Source organism: Hippoglossus hippoglossus, chromosome 23 (assembly GCF_009819705.1).
Source record: "Hippoglossus hippoglossus isolate fHipHip1 chromosome 23, fHipHip1.pri, whole genome shotgun sequence".
Classification (NCBI taxonomy): Eukaryota; Metazoa; Chordata; class Actinopteri; order Pleuronectiformes; family Pleuronectidae; genus Hippoglossus; species Hippoglossus hippoglossus.
Window position 1 is genome coordinate 539,336 of NC_047173.1, and position 19,490 is coordinate 558,825.

The window sequence follows — 19,490 nt, forward strand, 5'->3', positions numbered from 1 at the left end:
ACCCACGGAAAGCTTCCGGCCCTGATGGCATGAAAGGAAGGGTCCTTAAGGAATGTGCAGACCAGCTTTCAAAGATCTTCACAAAAATCTTCAAACTGTCCCTGACCAAATCCATCATCCCACCTTACCTGAAGTCTTCCACAATCATCCCACTACCAAAGAAGAACACCATCTGCGGCCTCAACAACTACCGTCCGGTCGCACTCACTCCGGTCATCATGAAGTGCCTTGAGAGGTTAGTTCTGCTACACATCAAAACCTCCCACAGACTTTGGATCCACACCAGTTTGCCTACAGAGCCAACAGGTCTACTGAAGACGCCATCACCACTGCTCTTCACACCGCAGTGACTCACCTCGAACATCAGGAGAGCTATGTGAGGATGCTATTCATAGACTTCAGCTCTGCATTTAACATCGTCATCCAGGGAAGACTGGTCACAAAACTGACAGACCTCAGACTCCCACCAACCACCTGCGATTGGATTAAAGACGTTTTGACAAACCTGACATTGTTGTGTTTGGCCAAAGAGCAAAGTCCCAAAACACACACTTAGCATACTCTCACATTTACTCGAATGACAAGCAGACAGAGAGGGACGGTGATATTGCTTGAAATGCTCAGTTATTCCACACTTTGCACTTTCTCCGCATATAATAATGTAGAGTAATAATGTACATCAAATATGCAACTGGAGCCAGTGGGCAGTTTAGCATATAGACAGAGGGAAATAGATAACCCAGCTATGACCATCTCTAATGCTGTCTTATAAAACCTACACAAATCAGCCACTACATTCAAAGCAATTCCAATTTGAGTGTTTAAGAAAACAGTTACGTAAAAAAAATAAGCATGTAGGTACACAGGCACAGGATAACAACATTCAACTTTGAGGAAAAACTCTGAATGTCAGGTCATAATCATATACTTAATTTAAACTTTGACGATGTACTTTCTCCAAATCCTGTAAATAAAGTTATTTTATCTCTCGTAGTATATAATTTTAAACTATATAATCTGGATGGCACTTAGCGCTTTTATTATACAAGGTTGGCGGGCGGCAGGAAACACCCATGAAGACTATCGTAATACAGTGGAAACAGCTTATAGTGATCACGTTTGTCCCGGTCCAAATTCATCAATATAAGAGGTTGATTGCTATAACCGAATTGCATAGCTTCTGTATGATAGGGAGGGAAAACGTAAAAGATAAGGTCAGATAAGGACGATATCACACTCCACACTCGCGTATAAACGCACACACACTGGCTCCGCTGCTCACTTTTCTCTCTCTCTACCTCTCTGTCTTGCAATGACTCGCGAACATAAACAAACTCACGCCTACACACACTCAGCTGCTGTCTATGTCTTGCTACAGTTAAAAAGCTGTTTTGTTGGAAATGACGCCACAATAACAGCAGTGATCACCACACAATAGACCAATCGGCCTGGCCGATTTTCCGGGCCGATATAGGTTCTGCAGAGGAGCTGCTAATGCCAGCACTATGATTTTACACAGGGTTTGCCTTGAAAGTATGGAGCTGTGCATCTTCTGCTCCTGCACACATTTCACAATAAAACCTTTTAAAAAAAATTTAGTTAACAGAAATGCTGCAGTGCTTGTATTTTGAAACGGGTAGGCAACAGAAAACGTAAATATTTATGTCTTGAATATATAAAAAAAGAAAAGAAAAGAGTCAACTATCACAGGTCCAAGAGCAGTGCTGCTTCTACAGCTGAGCCACAATCGGTGTGGCTGCTCTGATCTGTTAAAATGGGCGATTGGAGAGCTTCAGAGATTCTACCTGACGATCTGAGACCATTCTGTCTTGATGGGACAGATTTAAAAGGGACACCACAGTATGTTGGCATTTTCCTGACTGAGTCATGAGGTACATAGAACAACATATAACACATAATTACTCTAATAATAACTGTGGGGGGGGGGGATAAGTAAGACTAAAGACTACAAAGTCACATTCTGTTTTGTCTTCATCAGAGGTTTTTGATCTAATATTCCACGGCAACAGATCCCACTGCTGAGTGGACTGCTTCAGAGATGTAGCGCTATTTGTTTTTGGAGGTTATCTATGATGGTTATGTGGCGGCTTATTTTGATGCTAATGTGATCAGTGTTCCTATAGTGCCAGTTTTGCATACATTAGTTAACTATAACTGAGACCACGATCAAATGTTTGACTGACTTATTCAATACTTTAATTTTGTTAAGATTGAGAGGCAGTCAGCCAAACATGGAAGTAGTGGGTTGTGATTAGCAGAGACTTAGGCAACATTGGCGAGTGAACACAGGTAGTTTGTGTTTTGAAACACAGTTCAGGTCCAAGCAGATTTTACCAGAAGCTTGGAAATGGCTGTTAAGGGACTAATGTTTAATATGTAGCCTTAACAGGACACGTCTCAGGTACTTTTTTCATACTTATAAATAGTTGTCAGACACACAAACATCTAGGTGAGTGCAGCTTTAGTGTTAATGCAGCTGTATTAAAAATACTATATACCGTATGTGAGCATAGAAAGGACCAACACAAACATAAATAGTTGAAACAAGCTGATCCTAGTCACATAGTTAATATAACACTATAATCAATAAGCTTCTGAGCACAAGATATGATCTATTAACATTTAGCGACGTCTCAAACTGTTTTGCTAATGACCACACACAGTCCAGCCATATACAAGGTTTTGACCTATGCGTCTTATTATTGTGAAAGACTTACCCTTTGAGCAGAGGAGGATCTGCATCTCCAGCAGGTTGCAGGTGAACACCTGGACCAGATTTTCTACCCCCAGCAGGCTGAAAGCCTCTGAAAGGGGGAAGTCAGCAAGTGGCAGCTCCCCGAGCCCAGGCCTCTGGCACACAATGGGCTCATATACACCGTGGAACTTGAGCGTTCGGCCTGGAGCAGGCAGTGGCACCTCATACAGGATATTGTGAATGTAGCTCTCAAGTGGTAGTGGGGGGGCAGTGGCTGCTGTCACAGCCCTGTGTAGCTGTGACAGGAAATTGCGGCATGCGTACATGAATGGCATGGTAGTGACCAGACACAACGCTTTGGACACATAGAGGGTGTCCCGTGACGAGTCATAGCCACCTGCTGCCCGAGATGAAGGTAAGGTGGATGAGAAGGGTGGGGAGTCAGCCTCGTCTAAACTGCTGGTCAGAGAGTCCATGCTGGAGGAGGAGGAAGAGGAGGAGGAATGGGGGTTGGTGGAGGCATGCTCTGCATTGTGCATCTGGTGGAGGGTCTGCATGGCGGAGCAGATCTGCGGGCTGGTCACCTCCTCATAGAAGGTGTGGACGAAGCCATAAGTTCGAGAACCATCCTCCCTGGTGATGATGAAGGAGTGAAACTGAGGATCACGTGGATCTGCCTGCGTCTGGAACGACAGTCCTTTAGGCATACACAGCTGCAAAGAGAGGAAACAGTGGTCAATCACCACCTCAGAGCAGACTATTGTCAATTCCACAATTGTTATGAGTATATCATCTTCACCATTCAGGCGCCAGCTATCTTTACCATTATTCTGATAGCATGCTTTTGGATGTGCAATCCTGGTGAAAAGTGTGTGTGTGTGTGTGTGTGTGTGTGTGTGTGTGTGTGTGTGTGTGTGTGTGTGTGTGTGTGTGTGTGTGTGTGTGTGTGTGTGTGTGTGTGTGTGTGTGTGTGTGTGTGTGTGTGTGCTCATCTTCAGTGGGTCTGTGGGAAGAAAAACAGAATACCCTATTGGACCACACTCTTTTTAAGAGGCTACTAACAGTGTTAGACATCAGACTTTTAATCAGGCATAATGAAGCAAACCCAGTGGAGCCGTCTGGGTCCTATGTGTTGCTATCATACACTGTGTAGGTTGCTAGGTAGAGAGAAGCACGCAGACGGAGACACACAGATGTAGGCAAAATATGTTGTTATCAATAATCAGTAACAACAGTTGACGTTGAAAACCGAGTCTTCCGAGCAGAGTGGACAGAAAAGTGTGTGTGTGTATTTTTCCTGCAGTGAGCTCAATGAGACCGTTGTGTCTCATTTGCACTGAGTCTGTTACGGTCTAAAAAACGGCAACTTAAAACGGCATTACGAAACTAAACACAGACACTTTGAAGACTCTTTGAAGGTAAGGACGCGGGAAATAAATGAGCTCAAAGCCCAGTATGAGCGATCTGCGTGGGTCCTCTCATTCCCTCTCCGCACAACAGCGGACATGCAAGTGTTTGCTGAGAATACGGTGGATTTTGGGGCAACATAAAAAGCCCTTTACAGATGGGAGCATCGTTAAAGAGTGCATGAATGCTGTGTCCGAAACACTTCTCGATGGAAAGGAAAGCCATGAACTGACAGAAACAAATCCCCCTTTCAGCCACAAGGAGAGGATAATCTCATTGCTGCTATTAAAAGTGCGCATAGCTTAAGTAGTTCATGAATCTACTGATATTAGTGACAATGCACAGCTTTTGGTATATGTCAGATTTTACCACACAGAGAGGAAAGATTTCTGTGACGACATCTTAGGTATCACAGCACAGCACACACCAGAGGATGTTATATCTTTATGGATAAAAGGAATGTAGGCCTTTGCAAATTCCAAGACAAAATGTTCATTGCACTTTGTTTCATGTTTGTCCAGCAAAGGCATTTTATTTTTGACAGTTTGTCTAAGACTGATTTTGTATCGTTACAAAAGCAACTTTCTGGAATAAAAATGTTAATTAAACTGATTAAGTCTGGTAGAAAGCATATTTGTACGCATGTAATTATCCGGACCCCAGGGAGGAGGGTTGATTTCTGGACATCTTGCAATTTTAGTTGAAGACCCCTGATGTAAACCATCAACTTGTCTATTAGATCCTATCCAAACTAGAAGATTTTACTCTAGTCAGCAATTGTATATTTAATCAGATTATTTTAATTAAAACTCTTAAAATGTTCACTCTTGAACCAGTTTTCTTGGCTAGTTATGAACCCATATCAAACCTTCCCTTCATTTCCAAAATCCTTACAATATAATACAATAATGGTATGTTTGAAGACAAATTTGAAGAAATTCCCTCAAGGCTGTCAAGACATATCGGGTTCATGAGAATAGGATGGACGGACAGATGCACGTACATACAGTCAACCTGAAATCATATTGTCACTTGTTGTCAGCAGCACAGAGGCATAATTAAAAGCAGTGACAGTAAAATCTATATTATCAACGAATTATTTTATATATTTTATTTTCTCAGACAAAACTGAGGTCATTGTAATTGGCCCTAAACATCTCAGAGAAACACTGTCTGACCAGATAGTCACTTTGGATGGTGTTAGTTTGGCCCCCAGCTCCACTGTGAGGAACCTTGGAGTTATGTTGGACCAGGACATGTAAAACAAGTCTCTAGGACAGCTTTCTTCCACCTGCGCAATATTCTGAAAATTAGGAACATCCTTTTTTCTGAAGGATGCTGAGAAACTACACCAGGCATTTGTTACCTCTAGACTGGATTACTTTAATTCTTTATTATCAGGATGTCCCAGTAAGTCTGTGAAAAGCCTCCAGTTGGTCCAAAATGCTGCAGCACAAGTGCTCCCAAAACACAGGCGAGTAGAATGGGAGGTAGAGCCTTCAGCTACCAGGCTCCTCTCCTGTGGAACCAGCTCCCACTCTGGTTTCAGGAGGCAGACACCATCTCTACAGTTAAATCAGCATGCATAAACCATTGATGCTGATTGTTATACATAATGAGCATCAGTTTTACTGTGTGAGGACATTTTGGATGGTCCTCACTTTCTGACACACCCTTAACTGGCTGTGCGAGGGTTCAGATTTGGTTCTTAGTTTCAGTTTAGAATCAGGTTTAGGTTAAAGTAAAGATTAGGGTGAGACATTTAGTTGTAAGGGTTAAGGTTTGAGTTCAGGACTAGGGAATACATGATGTAATTGAATGTTCTGGGATTTATCAAGAAAGGAAGAGATGATGATGAGCTCAGGGTGTGATGGAGGTATGATGAAGGAGGAAGAAAGGAGAAGGAGAGAACCCTCAACAGCTCACAATCATCAGGGGGTCAGGTTTTAGTCACAGCACTGCAGCATGATGGCATGTTTCCATGATGTAAGGTGAGACCCAGGGCTGAATTATTTAGCAGAGCTCGTGGAATAATGGGCAGGGCCCTCAATCATCAGCAAGCAACACCCACAGCCACACGCAGTGGTGTAGTGCAAGACATATGCAGGTATATGGCGTATAACTTATTTTAAAGCAAGATATAATTCTATCCTATATCGCCTCTGGTGTGCATCATTCAGTCATGTGCTGCAAGCCAAGATATTGAAAGGAAGAACCACAATTTTGTTCCGTTTCTGATTGGATACTACCCCTCATCTTTGTTGGTTAGGTTGGTTTAGGTATGAGGGCTGGTGATTGGTTAGTTATGATAAGAATACCAGAGTCCTCCCAGTGTTTGTGTTCCTGGCCCTGGGAAAAATATTGCCTGCCCTTTACCTGACCTCTTGATGAACTGAACTCGATAGAAAAATCTTAAATGAGGCAAACTACACAAATAAAACATTTCAGCAAAAATGACCTTGTGCCACTACTCTGGTGCTCTTAGCCAGCAGCTCAGGTAGCCCCCCCACGACCCTTCAGGGAGGATGCTGATTGTGACAGAGATTCTGCCTCTCCATGTGTAATTCTCCTCCGTGGCAGCTCTCTCTCTGCTGCCTCTTAAAGAAGGGAAATCAGCTAATAGCGGTGCTGAATAGCCCCTAGTACAGCTGGAGGTGCTACCTCGGCCACCTCCACACAGATAAATCAGGTAGGATGAGCAGAAGTTGTTTACTTTAACTTTACGATGCAAATTTTTTATATTGTATAAAAAAGCTCTGCACACAATGTGCAGCCTGCTAACATTAAAAAAAGACAGTATATCATAGGTCTGTTTGAGAAGGGCTCACTAATGACAAGGAATAATTCTGAATTAGGCTGTCGAGCATTACCACAGTCCAAGCAGGATTAGAACGGGCACAGCACTCGTCGTTTTACACTACGGCAGCCACCTACCATGTTGACAGCATCCTGGTCGAATGGGTTCCACTCAATATTCTCAGGGTAGTGGGCCAGAACTTTGGACTTGAATTTCCTCTTCAGGGGACTTTGCTCTGAGTTTTCACCTGGAGTGAAAAGAAAACAAAGAAATGGATGATTGTTGGGAAAATGTGACAAATTTGTTAAGTTTGTGTATGTTTTTGTGAGTTGTGGCTGAAAGTTTCTGGTGCAAATGATCAGGGAAGCATCAATCAGCAACATATGTATTACACAGAGGTATAAAAGGCAGCATCTGATATTTAGTATGTGACTCTCTTAATGGAGTTCGTCTGACATGGACCAACATTTTTTTACTTTATGCAACACAACAGACTCTAAACACCAATAACCTCTTTAACCATCTACAAAAGAATCATGTCAAGCTTACGAAGAGAATCTACAGAAGAGAGAGACACTCTACCGGAGAGGTATACTTTTCTTCAATAGCAGTATAACAATTTCTCAATATCTATTGATTCTTATTGATCATTCTTATGAAATACAAAAGCACGGTTTAACAAGTTGCAGTTTAACAAGTGTTGTCTTAAAACTTGACATGATACCAATAATCAAATGAATATGAATACAGATTTAACATTTACTAGGTAACTATCTATAGGGACTTTTTCCTTGTCACCTGATTGAAAGGTGCCCTCAACTCCATTCATGTAGACTTTGACCTTCAACTAAACACCATTAGGATGGGAGGGAATTAGTGTAGCTCATCAGCGGGTTGAAAACTTGATGTGAACTTAAAGGCTCACATCTCTTCCATGATGAAATGTCTGCTGAGAAACTGGGGTCAAATCTGCAGCTCTGTATTACTCTCTGTGGGCTATTTAATCTCACTGCTGATCCACTAACATTTTATAACTTTTCTGTGACCAGGGGCCTCATTCAACTGTTTCACACAAAACAGGGTCTGAAAGATGCTTACTCTACCTCACACGGAAAAGTTGGGGTCTATAAAAACAAACTTGACAGGAGAATGTGTGCACTTGTATGCAAACCAATATGAATGCACATTTTGGAGATGGGAATGTAGAGATGCAGATGGGAGGTGGTGAACTGAAGCCAGATTATAGATCCACTTTATCATAAACATTAAACCAGCAGTGTACATTGTGCGACATAACTGTTTAACAAGCATCCTTCAATTGTAACAGATATAAGCCAATTTAAAGCAAATTAACAGCAGTTAAAATTGCGGTTATAGAACAAAGCAATAAATAGTTTTTACAATATCTTCACTAATACTGTGCAAGTAGGCTACAACTTAGTTTTCACATAGTATTTGCATAAAATCAACCACTTTAATGAATCAATTGATTAATAAAATAATTGTTCGTTAATTGTGTTCACCTGATAAGCTTACATTTCCAAATTATATCCCGTGATGCATGTTAGGATATCACCGTTTGCCATTAATTATTTTCGCGATTTAATCTAATGTAATCTTTCAGATTGCTGTAAACATAAATGTGACCAAATATCTGTGAAGTGTAACAAAAACATTTTCCTTGGATGCACCAGTACGCCTTATGTTTAGCAGGTCGGTCTATGTGTATTTTGTCATTGTCTCTCCTCCTGAGTCTGGGAGCGATGCAGAGTTTACACACACACACACACACACACACAGGCCTTGGGCCAGCCCTGCCCCTCCCCACTCACACATAGAAGACACAGACGAAGATGTCAAGACAGTTTGTGGTAATAAGAGGCAGACACTGGTGTCTGTGTTGAGAAGAAAATCACGTGACCTCCATGGCTGAATTAATATGTCACTTCCTGTCTTTGCCTGCTGCCCCCAGCTGCACCACCTCTCGCCTGAATAACGGGAGGATTTGTTGCTGCTGTGATCATTTCTGTGCAGAGAACCACCTGCTGCAAAGTGCATGTGTTTAATATCCTAAATAATGTTTTCATTCAAATGTCAGACTGAATATTCTTGAGAATTAAGTTTAATGCTCTGTGACAGGGTGAACTTGCATGATTATGCTTTAATATTATCATTATACGAATCAGTAGTTTAAAATGGTTTCACAATGATGACAACAATTCAATTTATAGCAATAATTTCTGAGAGAAAATATTGTCCAACAAAATTTGTTATTGTGATAGACCTACCTTAATATTTTGAGGAATGCACCAAGTGAGAGGTTTCCTTGTTCAGTTTACAGCTTTAATTCTGTTGGGGCCTACATGTGTAGCCAAAGCCTGCGACCACATGTCTCCTTTGTTCTGAAGACAAAGGAGAGCTTCCACAACTCAGTCTCCCAGGGTCCTTCATCTTCTCACCTAGCTGTGAAACCTTTCCGGCTACTATTGGTCACTGTGTGCCTCAAGACCCATGAGGTCACCAGGCCAATAAAACCAGAGTTCCCCCTCTCTTCCCCCCTCACTTCTCCTGGAGGAGAGGTGTACCTCTCCTGCTCACCTAGCCAGGGAGACATTGGGCCTCATTTACTAACACGTGCGCAGAAATGTTCTTACTCTCATGACACGTGCACACCATGTTCTCACCACCATGCGTATGTTTGTGAATCAGAATCATTCTAAATCGACAGGTGCATGTCTGCTCTCTGCAATAAGCATACTGCCACGCCATTTGGTCAATGCATTAGTAAATTAAATTATTGCTGTCTATCTACTATTTTTATTTAAATAAATGGAGATTTAATATACTATGCATTTAGTCAAAAGGGTGTGTGTTTACATTTCCCAGGACAGTCGGGCCTTCATCATTTGTGCGTATGCATGGTCTGAGAAAGTTCTCAATTTGTTCCCAGAGTACGAACAAATTTAGGTAAGAACATATTGATGAATCTCAGATTCGTGCGTCAAACATTTCTCTGTTCCTGTTCCTCAGACAAATACTGTCGTTAGAACTTACAAGTAAGGTGCTCTCTAAGCTGATGGCTAAGAGCACAGTGCAACCCCCCTGTTCCCCCCCCAGATGTTTTTCTTCACCCTGGAAAAAAACTATTTTTTGTATTCTTTATTTATTTATGTAATTTCTCCCCTTATTTTTTTATTCTCCCTCCCTCCTCTTTATTCCCCTGTCTCCGCTGCCCTTATCTCACCCGAAACCTTCTGAGATATGACAACTGCATCTAGCTGCAATCCAACTCTACCTCTTTATTTTGCTTCTTTAAATAGTAAAGATTTGAATAACGGGGTGAAAAGGCAGAAAATAGGGTCCTATCTCCAGCAGTTAAAATCTGACATAGCCTTTCAACAAGGAACCCACCTTAAGAAAGATCATGTCAACTATCTTTAAAAAAGCTGGGGGACAGCAATCCTCATACACAAGGACATTCCATTTCAAGCTAAGGAGGTGGTTGCAGACACCAATGGGAGATTTGTCATTGTTTCAGGTGTTTTACTTACCAGTCCTGTCATTTTGGTCAATGTTTATGCCCCAAACTATGATGACTGTAATTTCTTTACCAAGCTATTCTCTATAATACCCAATTATAACAATTAAAATGTTATAATAGGAGGCAACTTTAACTGTGTTCTCGACACCGTTTTAGACAGATCATCAAAAAAGGACCATCTGCCAAAGTTGTCAATGATTTCATTGCTCAGAATGGTGTTTCTGATATTTGGAGATTTTAATTTAATAACAAAAAAGCATTTCCCTTCTTCTCCAATACCCATCATTCATACACTTGCAGTGATTATTTTCTTTGAGATAATAGATTACTGGGAAACGTTAGCTCTTACTCTTATCACAGCATCACAATATCAGATCATGTTTGTTTCATGTAGCATTACCCAACTGCCATAGACTCTCACACAATTGGAGACTTACCCCCTCCTCCTTGCTGATGAAACATTCGTAGACCACGCTTCTTCTCAAATTAATTTCTTTCTTGAAACCAATGCCTCACCAGAAATGTGTCACTCTACCTTATAGGAGACCTTCAAGGATTATCTTGAATTATCAAGGGTTAGGGTTAGAGTACTCCTCCAGGGCAAAAAAGGCAAGAGAATCCAAAGTTAATGATTCTCACTATCACTCAATCAGAATTCCGACGCAATTTAGAAGGCATTTCAAGTTGCAGACAACATTGGTGCACTCTCCTATCAGGAACAATCATAACTTCCCAAAATCATAACTTCCCACAATCATAACTTCCCACCTTCTCTCTCTGACTCAAAAGGCATTAAACCCATCTCTAATTTATATGTGGATGTCAATTTTGGGTCCTTTGCACAACTCTCTCAATTATTCGATTTACCAAAATAAAAACTTTTTAGGTATCTCCATTTTGTCCAGAAAAGCATTATTTCCTTTGCAGACCTTCCAACCAACAACACAGTGGATCATATCCTCTCATTATCCCCACATCGCAAAGGAATAATTTGAGTTTTCTATAACAATATATGCAATATCATCCTTCACTCCCTGCAAGACGTTAGAAGACTATGGGAGAACGACCTTTCCAGATGATCATTGGAAAGCAGTACTCGACTTAATACACACCTCCTCCCCTTGTGCTCGGCACAGCTTGATACAACTCAACATTGTTCTGAGAACACATTTGACCAAGGTGAGACTGGTAAAATAAATTCCTAATGTAGACCCTTCATGCCCTCGCTGCAAAGGTCAGCCAGCGGATCATATACACATGTTTTGGTCCTGTCCCAAACTTGGCACCTTTTGGGCCAACATTTACAGCACCTATACTAAAATCTACCAAAAAACATCACCCCAAGTCCCATATGTGCCCTTTTCGGTTTATGCCCTGGAACTCGCTCCCTCAAAGACAAGGCTTCTGCAATTGTAGCCTTTACCTCCTTGATTGCCAGACGTCTCATTCTCCTCTCCTGGAAGGACCACGCGCCTCCTATCTTTGCAAGATGGATTAGGGACTCCTTACATTTTCTCTAACTTGAGAACATCAGATATACCCTTAGAGGCTCTTTGCAAAACTTTAGGAAGATTTGGACCCCATGAGTATGTTTAGAGCTTGCAAGTACCTTTAAATAAAGATAACTAGAATATGAATGCTAGTATGAGGCAGCTGACCCATGCTTGTATAAATTTGTATATACGTTCATTTCTATAATATGCTGCAAAAACATGTATGGTGGGTTTATTGGAAAATCAATAAAAAGTGTTAAAATAAAAAGGCATTTTGTCAGAAAAAATAACAGCACTCTTTATTACTACTTTACTATTGCAAGCAGACTGCGTTTTGCGGTTTAACAAAACCAACAGAGGTTTGGATTTTCTTCTGTGGAGCAACAAACAAACAAAACACGCCTTTGAATTTGTGGCTGACGACTGAAAATGGTCACACACAAAAATGTACCCAGTGCCATCTGAGACAAAGTTTCCTTCAAGTGTCAAAAATGAGATGAGCACAGACTGTGTATGAAGTGATGTGAAAATATGATTAATTTTCCCCAACAACGAGATCATTGTGGAAATACTATGACAATTCTGAAATTATGTTAGATTGGCTAATAAGGTGTATCTGGAAAAGGGACCAGCTAACAGTAGAAGCAGACATGCATGCAGACAGTGTGGTGTGGCGCTCTGTTATGATGGAATATTTACCTGTGGCTGCTGTATCTTGATCCCTGCCTTGGCGGTCTGCTTCAAGCCATTGGTACAAAGCTGACGACGAGCCGCGTGGAGGAAAACATGGAGCAAAAGACAAAGAAACAATGTAATGTCAAAAGAATGGCACACAGAGAAGCACACATTAATACATGCATAAAATTGAGCAGAGAATAAACAGTACACACATACTATTGATATCACAACAGAGCACAGCATGGTATTTCAAACATAGCACACATGGGGCTCAAATGGAAGTATGAGCATTCGGAAACAGCACTGTTTACTTTGCTGTTTTATTTTATTGGGGACAAAACCATCAATAGCCTTTGCACTGGAAAAAATCAAAATGCAGACATATGTTGGACACATATTGAATATATAGCTTGGGGTTAATGGTATTGAGCAGCTCTTTGGAGTCCAACCAAGCAGGAGCATATGTATGGCAACACACATTTCCAGTTCCAGCAAACCAATAATGCCATATTTAGACCACAGATCTGACAGTTCACATCTTTAATGTGATACAACAAACTGTATGAATGAGAAAGTGGGCATTCGTGATGCATAAGTATTTCTGCTTTAACTCCACTGGTCCAAAATATTGATAAACTCATTCAGCCCAGCTTTGTTCAAACACATAAAACTTCACTTTAAATTCTAGCAGACTTTTTAAGGAGCTGCGGGAACCCTGAAAATGTCAGCAGGAAATCCAGAGGAGACAATGTGAGAACACAGCTGGATTCAACGAGAGCGAGGGAGGGGGTAGGGGGGTGGATGGGTGATGACATGTGACGGACATAAAAATGAAGAAAAAAAACAAAAAAATATTAGGACGAAAAATGAGTGCCATAGACGTAGAAGACACAGACGACGCAACACTTGGGTCGATGTGATGTAAATAAAAACACTTGAAATCTGCAAAAGAACCTCCCACTGCAGTGTGCATGTGTGAACGTGCACACTGCAGAAAGTCAGGATCCAATTCTTCCAATTCTTCCTCTGCAGAACATGTCTGAAAACAGTTATGGAGGAAACAGTCCTAATTGAGATTGAAGGGATGTTGAACTCCAAACCCCCTTACATTTCCTCTGATATACGGTTGGAGACCAGTGAACACCAACTCCCTGTTGCTGGGGCGGCCAGACACACCCCTTACCCAGGTCATCTCTTGGTATTGGTTCTGAGCCACACACTCTGGGCCACATACACACAGAGGTGGTATCTAAAGAGCTCATAGACGCACAAAACACAAATTCAAACCTCTCATTCTGTGTATATGGAGCCAGCGCCTGCTGTGCTGAACTCTACTGCCAATGCCTGGCACTGGCTGGGTGAGAGCAGCATTCCATTCCTTGGCAAAATGACAATTACATCGGAGGATGGTGGAGATGTGGTTTTAACACCTTCTAATCTCTTGAAATGTATCCTCACATGATGTGGATCAGAGCTGCAGAGAGCCAGACCAAGTCAGAATTAGACAGGCAAGTTTGTGTTTGTGAGTGTGTGTGTGTGCATGCACGTGCATGGGTGTGTGTGTGTGTGTGTGGCTCTGTTGGCCCTATTTGCTCTCTATCTGCCAGACACAGGGTGCCACTGTGGTGATGACATACTTTTATCACGCTGTCAATCACTGCTTTATCCAATAGAGGCAGAAGAGAAAGGGTGAAGGAGGGAGAAGGATAAAGGAGGAGGGAAAAGGGGGGAGATGGAAGGAGTGGGACAATAAGGCTGCGTCAGGAGGTAATAACGGTGGCCAACTCATTTTCATTCAGGCACATGGTATATCAACAGATTATCAGATGCTGTTTATCTAATCAAGGGGTTGGCAAGTAATTTTGGCCACGGGCCAGTATTTTGCTAAACCAGTAGATGGCAGCCCAGAACATAATAAATGGCTATTTCAAGATATTCATTTTCAAAATGCAGTTTTTGTATTATCCTGGTGACTAACAGATAGACAGGCTAATAAAGTGAAACATAATGTCCCTGGTGGAAGTATTTATGACATAGCCTATTTCAGAATACTCCCCTGGCATTAGTACCCCTCCTTAAATACACCTACAAAATACTAAAACATGTGCAGAGTTGAGTTGAAGTCAAATTTTGCAGTCAATGTTTTTCATAAAAGGAAAGTGAATTTGCTTTGCTACTGTTCAACTCTGTGGTTTAGATACATGTTTTATTGATTTACTCAACTGGTGTTATTTTAGACGGCAAAACCTGTGATAAATGGTGTTCCATGCACCATGCATTCATGCTCAATATATTTTGCCAATCAGATGGAGCCCTGCTGCCCTAAATAATAAATTAAAGACATTCAGATCATTGAAGGGTATTTTCTGTCAGTTAATCGTTGTCAGAAGAAGAGAAAACAGAGAGCTCACTACGAGCGGATGATTATATAAAATAACTGTTAAGCTTATTTATGATCCCAGAAGCTGAGGGAAAAGTAACAGAGCACAGACACATCGACTCCGCTGTGTGTGTGTGTGTGTGTGTGTGTGTGTGTGTGTGTGTGTGTGTGTGTGTGTGTGTGTGTGTGTGTGTGTGTGTATCTCAGCTGACATGTCTGACTGCTACAGTTTTAAAGTTGTTTGTCGGCACAATATCAACACTGATCTTCACATAATGATCGTTACTTTTATTAATGAGTTAAATCTTTATTCAGAGCAGCGCATTCATCAGCCGCTCGCTCGCTCTTTTCCCCTCTCTTTCTCTTACACACACACACACACACACACACACACACACACACACACACACACACACACACACACACACACACACACACACACACACACACACACACACACACACACACACACACACACACACACACACACACACAGTGTGTGATCGGACACATGTACAAACTCAGTCTGGATTAAAACAACAGACTTTATAAACTTAGACCATGTATGTAGAGCTGGAGGAGCGGAGCACTCCGTTTGGTTTGACTCAGTTGGCGCAGTGCACATTGTGAATAACAGAGACCCAGAGAGGAGCAGTAGATTACTGACAGAGCTGCTTAAAACTGTATGAAAAACAATTTCATGGCCCAAACATGTATACAAAAAAGGACCCAAATTAACACTGTAGGTAAGGGCTGTGCACCTTCTCCTGGGAGTGGAGCTGTCCGTGGTCTCCACGTCTGTAGCCAGGGACTGTATATGTATATTTATCGCAAGTCATATCGTCATCGCAATATTTTGTTATGTTATCGCATGTTTTCCTAATATCGTGGGGCCCTAGTTACTGCCATGACTACAGGCTGCCAGTTGCAGACCATTGATCTACACCTTTTTCTGAGCTTTTTAGAGAAGTAACTGATGACAGGATCTCAGATAACCCTCACTACGCTGGATAATATCAACAATAGAAGGGATGAGACAGGAGGTCACGGCATAAAAGCGCATTGTCATGATGTCTGTGCTCTGGGGATTTGGAGGGAAAGTGCGTTCCCCTAAGTCCTTTTGTCCCAGTTAAGCTTTGGTCACTATCGTGGCACAAGTCCAGCATTCTTAACTCATGACACAACCACGACAGCTGCAAGACAGATAAGCCTGCCAGGCAAGTGTTTGCAACACTTACTGTCAGTCAACAGATAATCCTCAAATATGAAACTGGCATCAAACAACATTTGACATATTTATTTGATAAATCACTCTAAAGCATACAATTAGTGGTATAATTTTTTCATCATCTGATACAGTGTCTTACTCCAGTGTTTTCAAAATCTATAAAAAAACATTTGCATAGCACCTTTCATACAAAAAATGCAGCTCAAAGTGCTTTACATATAATATAGATGAAAATTAAATGCAAGTCAGAGAGACCAACAAATGTAGTATTTTCTCCATTAATAAGGATTAAAAAATTACGATGATGATTTTAATATCTTAGTTTAATATCATTTCAATGTATTATGGTCATTTTTTCAAAACAACCTTAAAAAAAAATTAAAGATCAGGAGTGCACTAGAGCTAGCATGCTAGCGACCTTTTTTTTTGCATGATAATCCCGTATTTTCACACAATTTCATGTCACATCCACCATCTTTGAAGACACACGATGCACTTGATTGAGCCCGCAGATAGTGGCGATGTTACTGAACTTAACTGCTCCTCTAATAACAAAGCATCCTGGCAGGGTTGCATACAGACCACTGCTAGCAGCTTGAAGCAGTGTGCTTTTGATTTAAATGTGAAATAATGCAGAGCATCCAAGCTTTCCAATTTCAAAAGTGATTGATTCACCTGCATAAGCATAGATGTTATTTGGATATTAAAGGTTTGTCACTTTAGTAACTGCAAACAGTAGCATTGGTTTATTTAAGATCTCAACAACCTTAAAAAAAAAAGGTCACACTAGCGTTAGCATGCTAGCAATCTTTTTTTTGCATGATAATCCTGTATTTTCACATAATTTCATGTCGCATCCCCCCTCTTTGAAGACACACAATGCACTTGATTAATGTGTCTGGATAAACGGGCCGTCGCTTCTTCTGCAACACTGAAGTTAAAACACTGCGTTAAGTCGTAATGGGGGAATAATTTCTGTCTGCAGGAGTGTGTGTGTCTGTGTGTGTGTGTGTGTGTCTGCTCGTCTGACAATAAATACAACAATGACATCAACACCAGAGGCCAAAACAAAAGCGGGAGGGAGGGAGAATTGTAAAAACAACGAACAAAGGTTTGTAAAGATAGTAGGTAAGAATTTCACATGGAGTACTTTAACTGATGGCAGTCATCACTTGTTTACCCAGCCTTATCACAAAGACCAGAGGTCAATGAATGATTTGGAACTCAAAGTCCAATTAACCTATCAATGCATGCACGCTTTGCCGGCAGTGTGTCAGCGCAATGTTACAGTGTCTGCTGGACGTGAATTTAAAATTTAAATGTACGTGTTCTCTTTAGAACAACAGTGATGTCCTGAAGATAAAGCATGGTTTCCCACAATGAACACCTCGCCTCAAACAAACACAAGCTCTGCTAACATCATAAAAACATGTATCAAATACAACCTCACCTATAAAAAAGAGGTGACATTATCTACCAAATTTAGTTAAAACAAACTCAATTCCTGGCATGTGTTATCGGTCTTCATGTGAAACTTCAAATCCAGATGAGACAAGATAGTATATAGAGCTTATATATAGTAATGAGAAGACAAAGTTAAGTCTGCAGTGTGCATTACAACATCTGTAAAACACTGTTGATTATGATTAGCCTGAAAATAAATCATGAATGAATGCATTTCAGCTGCGTGATGCTCAGGCTGTGTTTATGAGGTATAATCCTGTCTGAGTATCCAGCATGTCTAACACTGAGGTGAGGGCTTGTTGGTAGTCAGCTGGGCTTCCGTAGTCAGTGCCATGCAGCCTGTAATCTGACATAAGAGGCCTTAGTTACTGCTGTGTGGCCTATCACAGTTATATAACGAGGTTTATGGCCTGGCTGACATAACACTACACTCCATGCTGTTCCAGACATGTAGATAATGTGTGTCCCTGGGGAGTCGGAGGTATCATGTTATGGCATTTCATTCAGCAATCAGCGAAAATTAATGCAGGGTCATTAATGACAGATGGTTAATGTTCTGCATTTATTTGACACATTCATGTCACTACATACTGTACATAGTTGGGGCTGCACGATATTAGGAACATATGATGTGCGATAACGTTGTTGAATTTCGCGATGACGATATGACTTACGGTAAATAAACATAAACTAAGAATTTCCACCATAGAATTTAGTTGGGAGGAGCGGAGCGACATTTGATGGAGCCGCCTTGCAATTCTCTGTTCTCTCTCGATTCTCTTCTTCAGACAATGATTTGAATATCTTTCATTTATTATCTAGGGCAGCAGGGCTCCATCTAATTGGACGAATATATTGACATGCAGAGCGTGAATGCATGGCGCATGGAACACCATTTATCGCAGTTTGGGCCGTCTTTTGCGATACCTATATTGTGCACGTTGATAACGCGATGACGATAGATTTTCAAACCACCACTACATCTGGTGCAAAAAGCAGTAAAGAAAATAAGTACACCAAAACTGAATATGCATTTAGACAAGGCCAACAACAGTGAACAGAATTTGCTGCTTTCTAAAAATGACTTTGGCAGCTTCATGCACACTGCTCAGCTAAAGGCTAGAAGCTGTTTCGAGGTTGATTTGGAGCACAACTTTTCTGAATTGTGTGGATTGCTTCAAGTGCACTTTGTTGGTTGGCTGTTGAGTGTCAGGGATGTGTGGTCTCATCCTGTGGAGATGCTTTATGGCTTCTAGTCAAAGTTCAGCAGAGATAAGGGAGTAGACACGATGGATCTTCTGTCTCAGAGTCAGTGAGCCCTGGAGTCAGTGACCTCATAGTCAAAGTGAGCAGTTCACCTTGGGAGGTAAGTGCAAAACTCCTCTGTCAGGCTGACCTTTAACCCTGTTATCGTTCAGTCAGTATAGATATATTTCTTAACATAAATCAAATAACCACAAAATATTTTTTTGCCTTTTTATATTTATTTATTCATTCTCGTGTCTACCTTCCGCGTCCGGTGTAACCCGGCGTAACTACTGTAACCCGGCGTACAGTAGAGCTGAACACTGCGGAAGTCTTCCACACAGCTGGCAGTGTGGAAGAACGCTGCGAGGCAGCGCAGCGCCGTTCTTCAGCACGCAGCCGCCTGGCTGTTCACATGGGACGAGCATTTCTCCGCGCTGGTCAGCCCCATAGACTGTATATATAAGGTCAGCCCGCGATTCTGCATTCTCCGCTTGTTGTTGTACCCGTTGAATGTCGGGGTTCGGGGGTTACAGTAGCG

At 41.4% G+C, this 19,490-nt stretch overlaps 1 protein-coding gene across 5 annotated transcripts in view; it reads right to left on the reverse strand.

The window, feature by feature from the left end:
• Positions 1 to 19,490, reverse strand: part of dennd5b (DENN/MADD domain containing 5B) — a 56,453-nt gene that overhangs the window by 28,687 nt on the left and 8,276 nt on the right. For 3 of the 5 annotated variants that reach the window (XM_034578997.1, XM_034578995.1, XM_034578999.1), the window contains exons 2-4: positions 12,654 to 12,713; positions 7,058 to 7,167; positions 2,739 to 3,429 (exon numbers count right to left, since the gene is read on the reverse strand). In XM_034578997.1, coding sequence (XP_034434888.1) covers positions 2,739 to 3,429; positions 7,058 to 7,167; positions 12,654 to 12,713 — 861 coding nt within the window. The remainder of the gene's footprint in view (positions 1 to 2,738; positions 3,430 to 7,057; positions 7,168 to 12,653; positions 12,714 to 19,490) is intronic. The other 2 variants (XM_034578996.1, XM_034578998.1) reach the window with 1 other exon arrangement.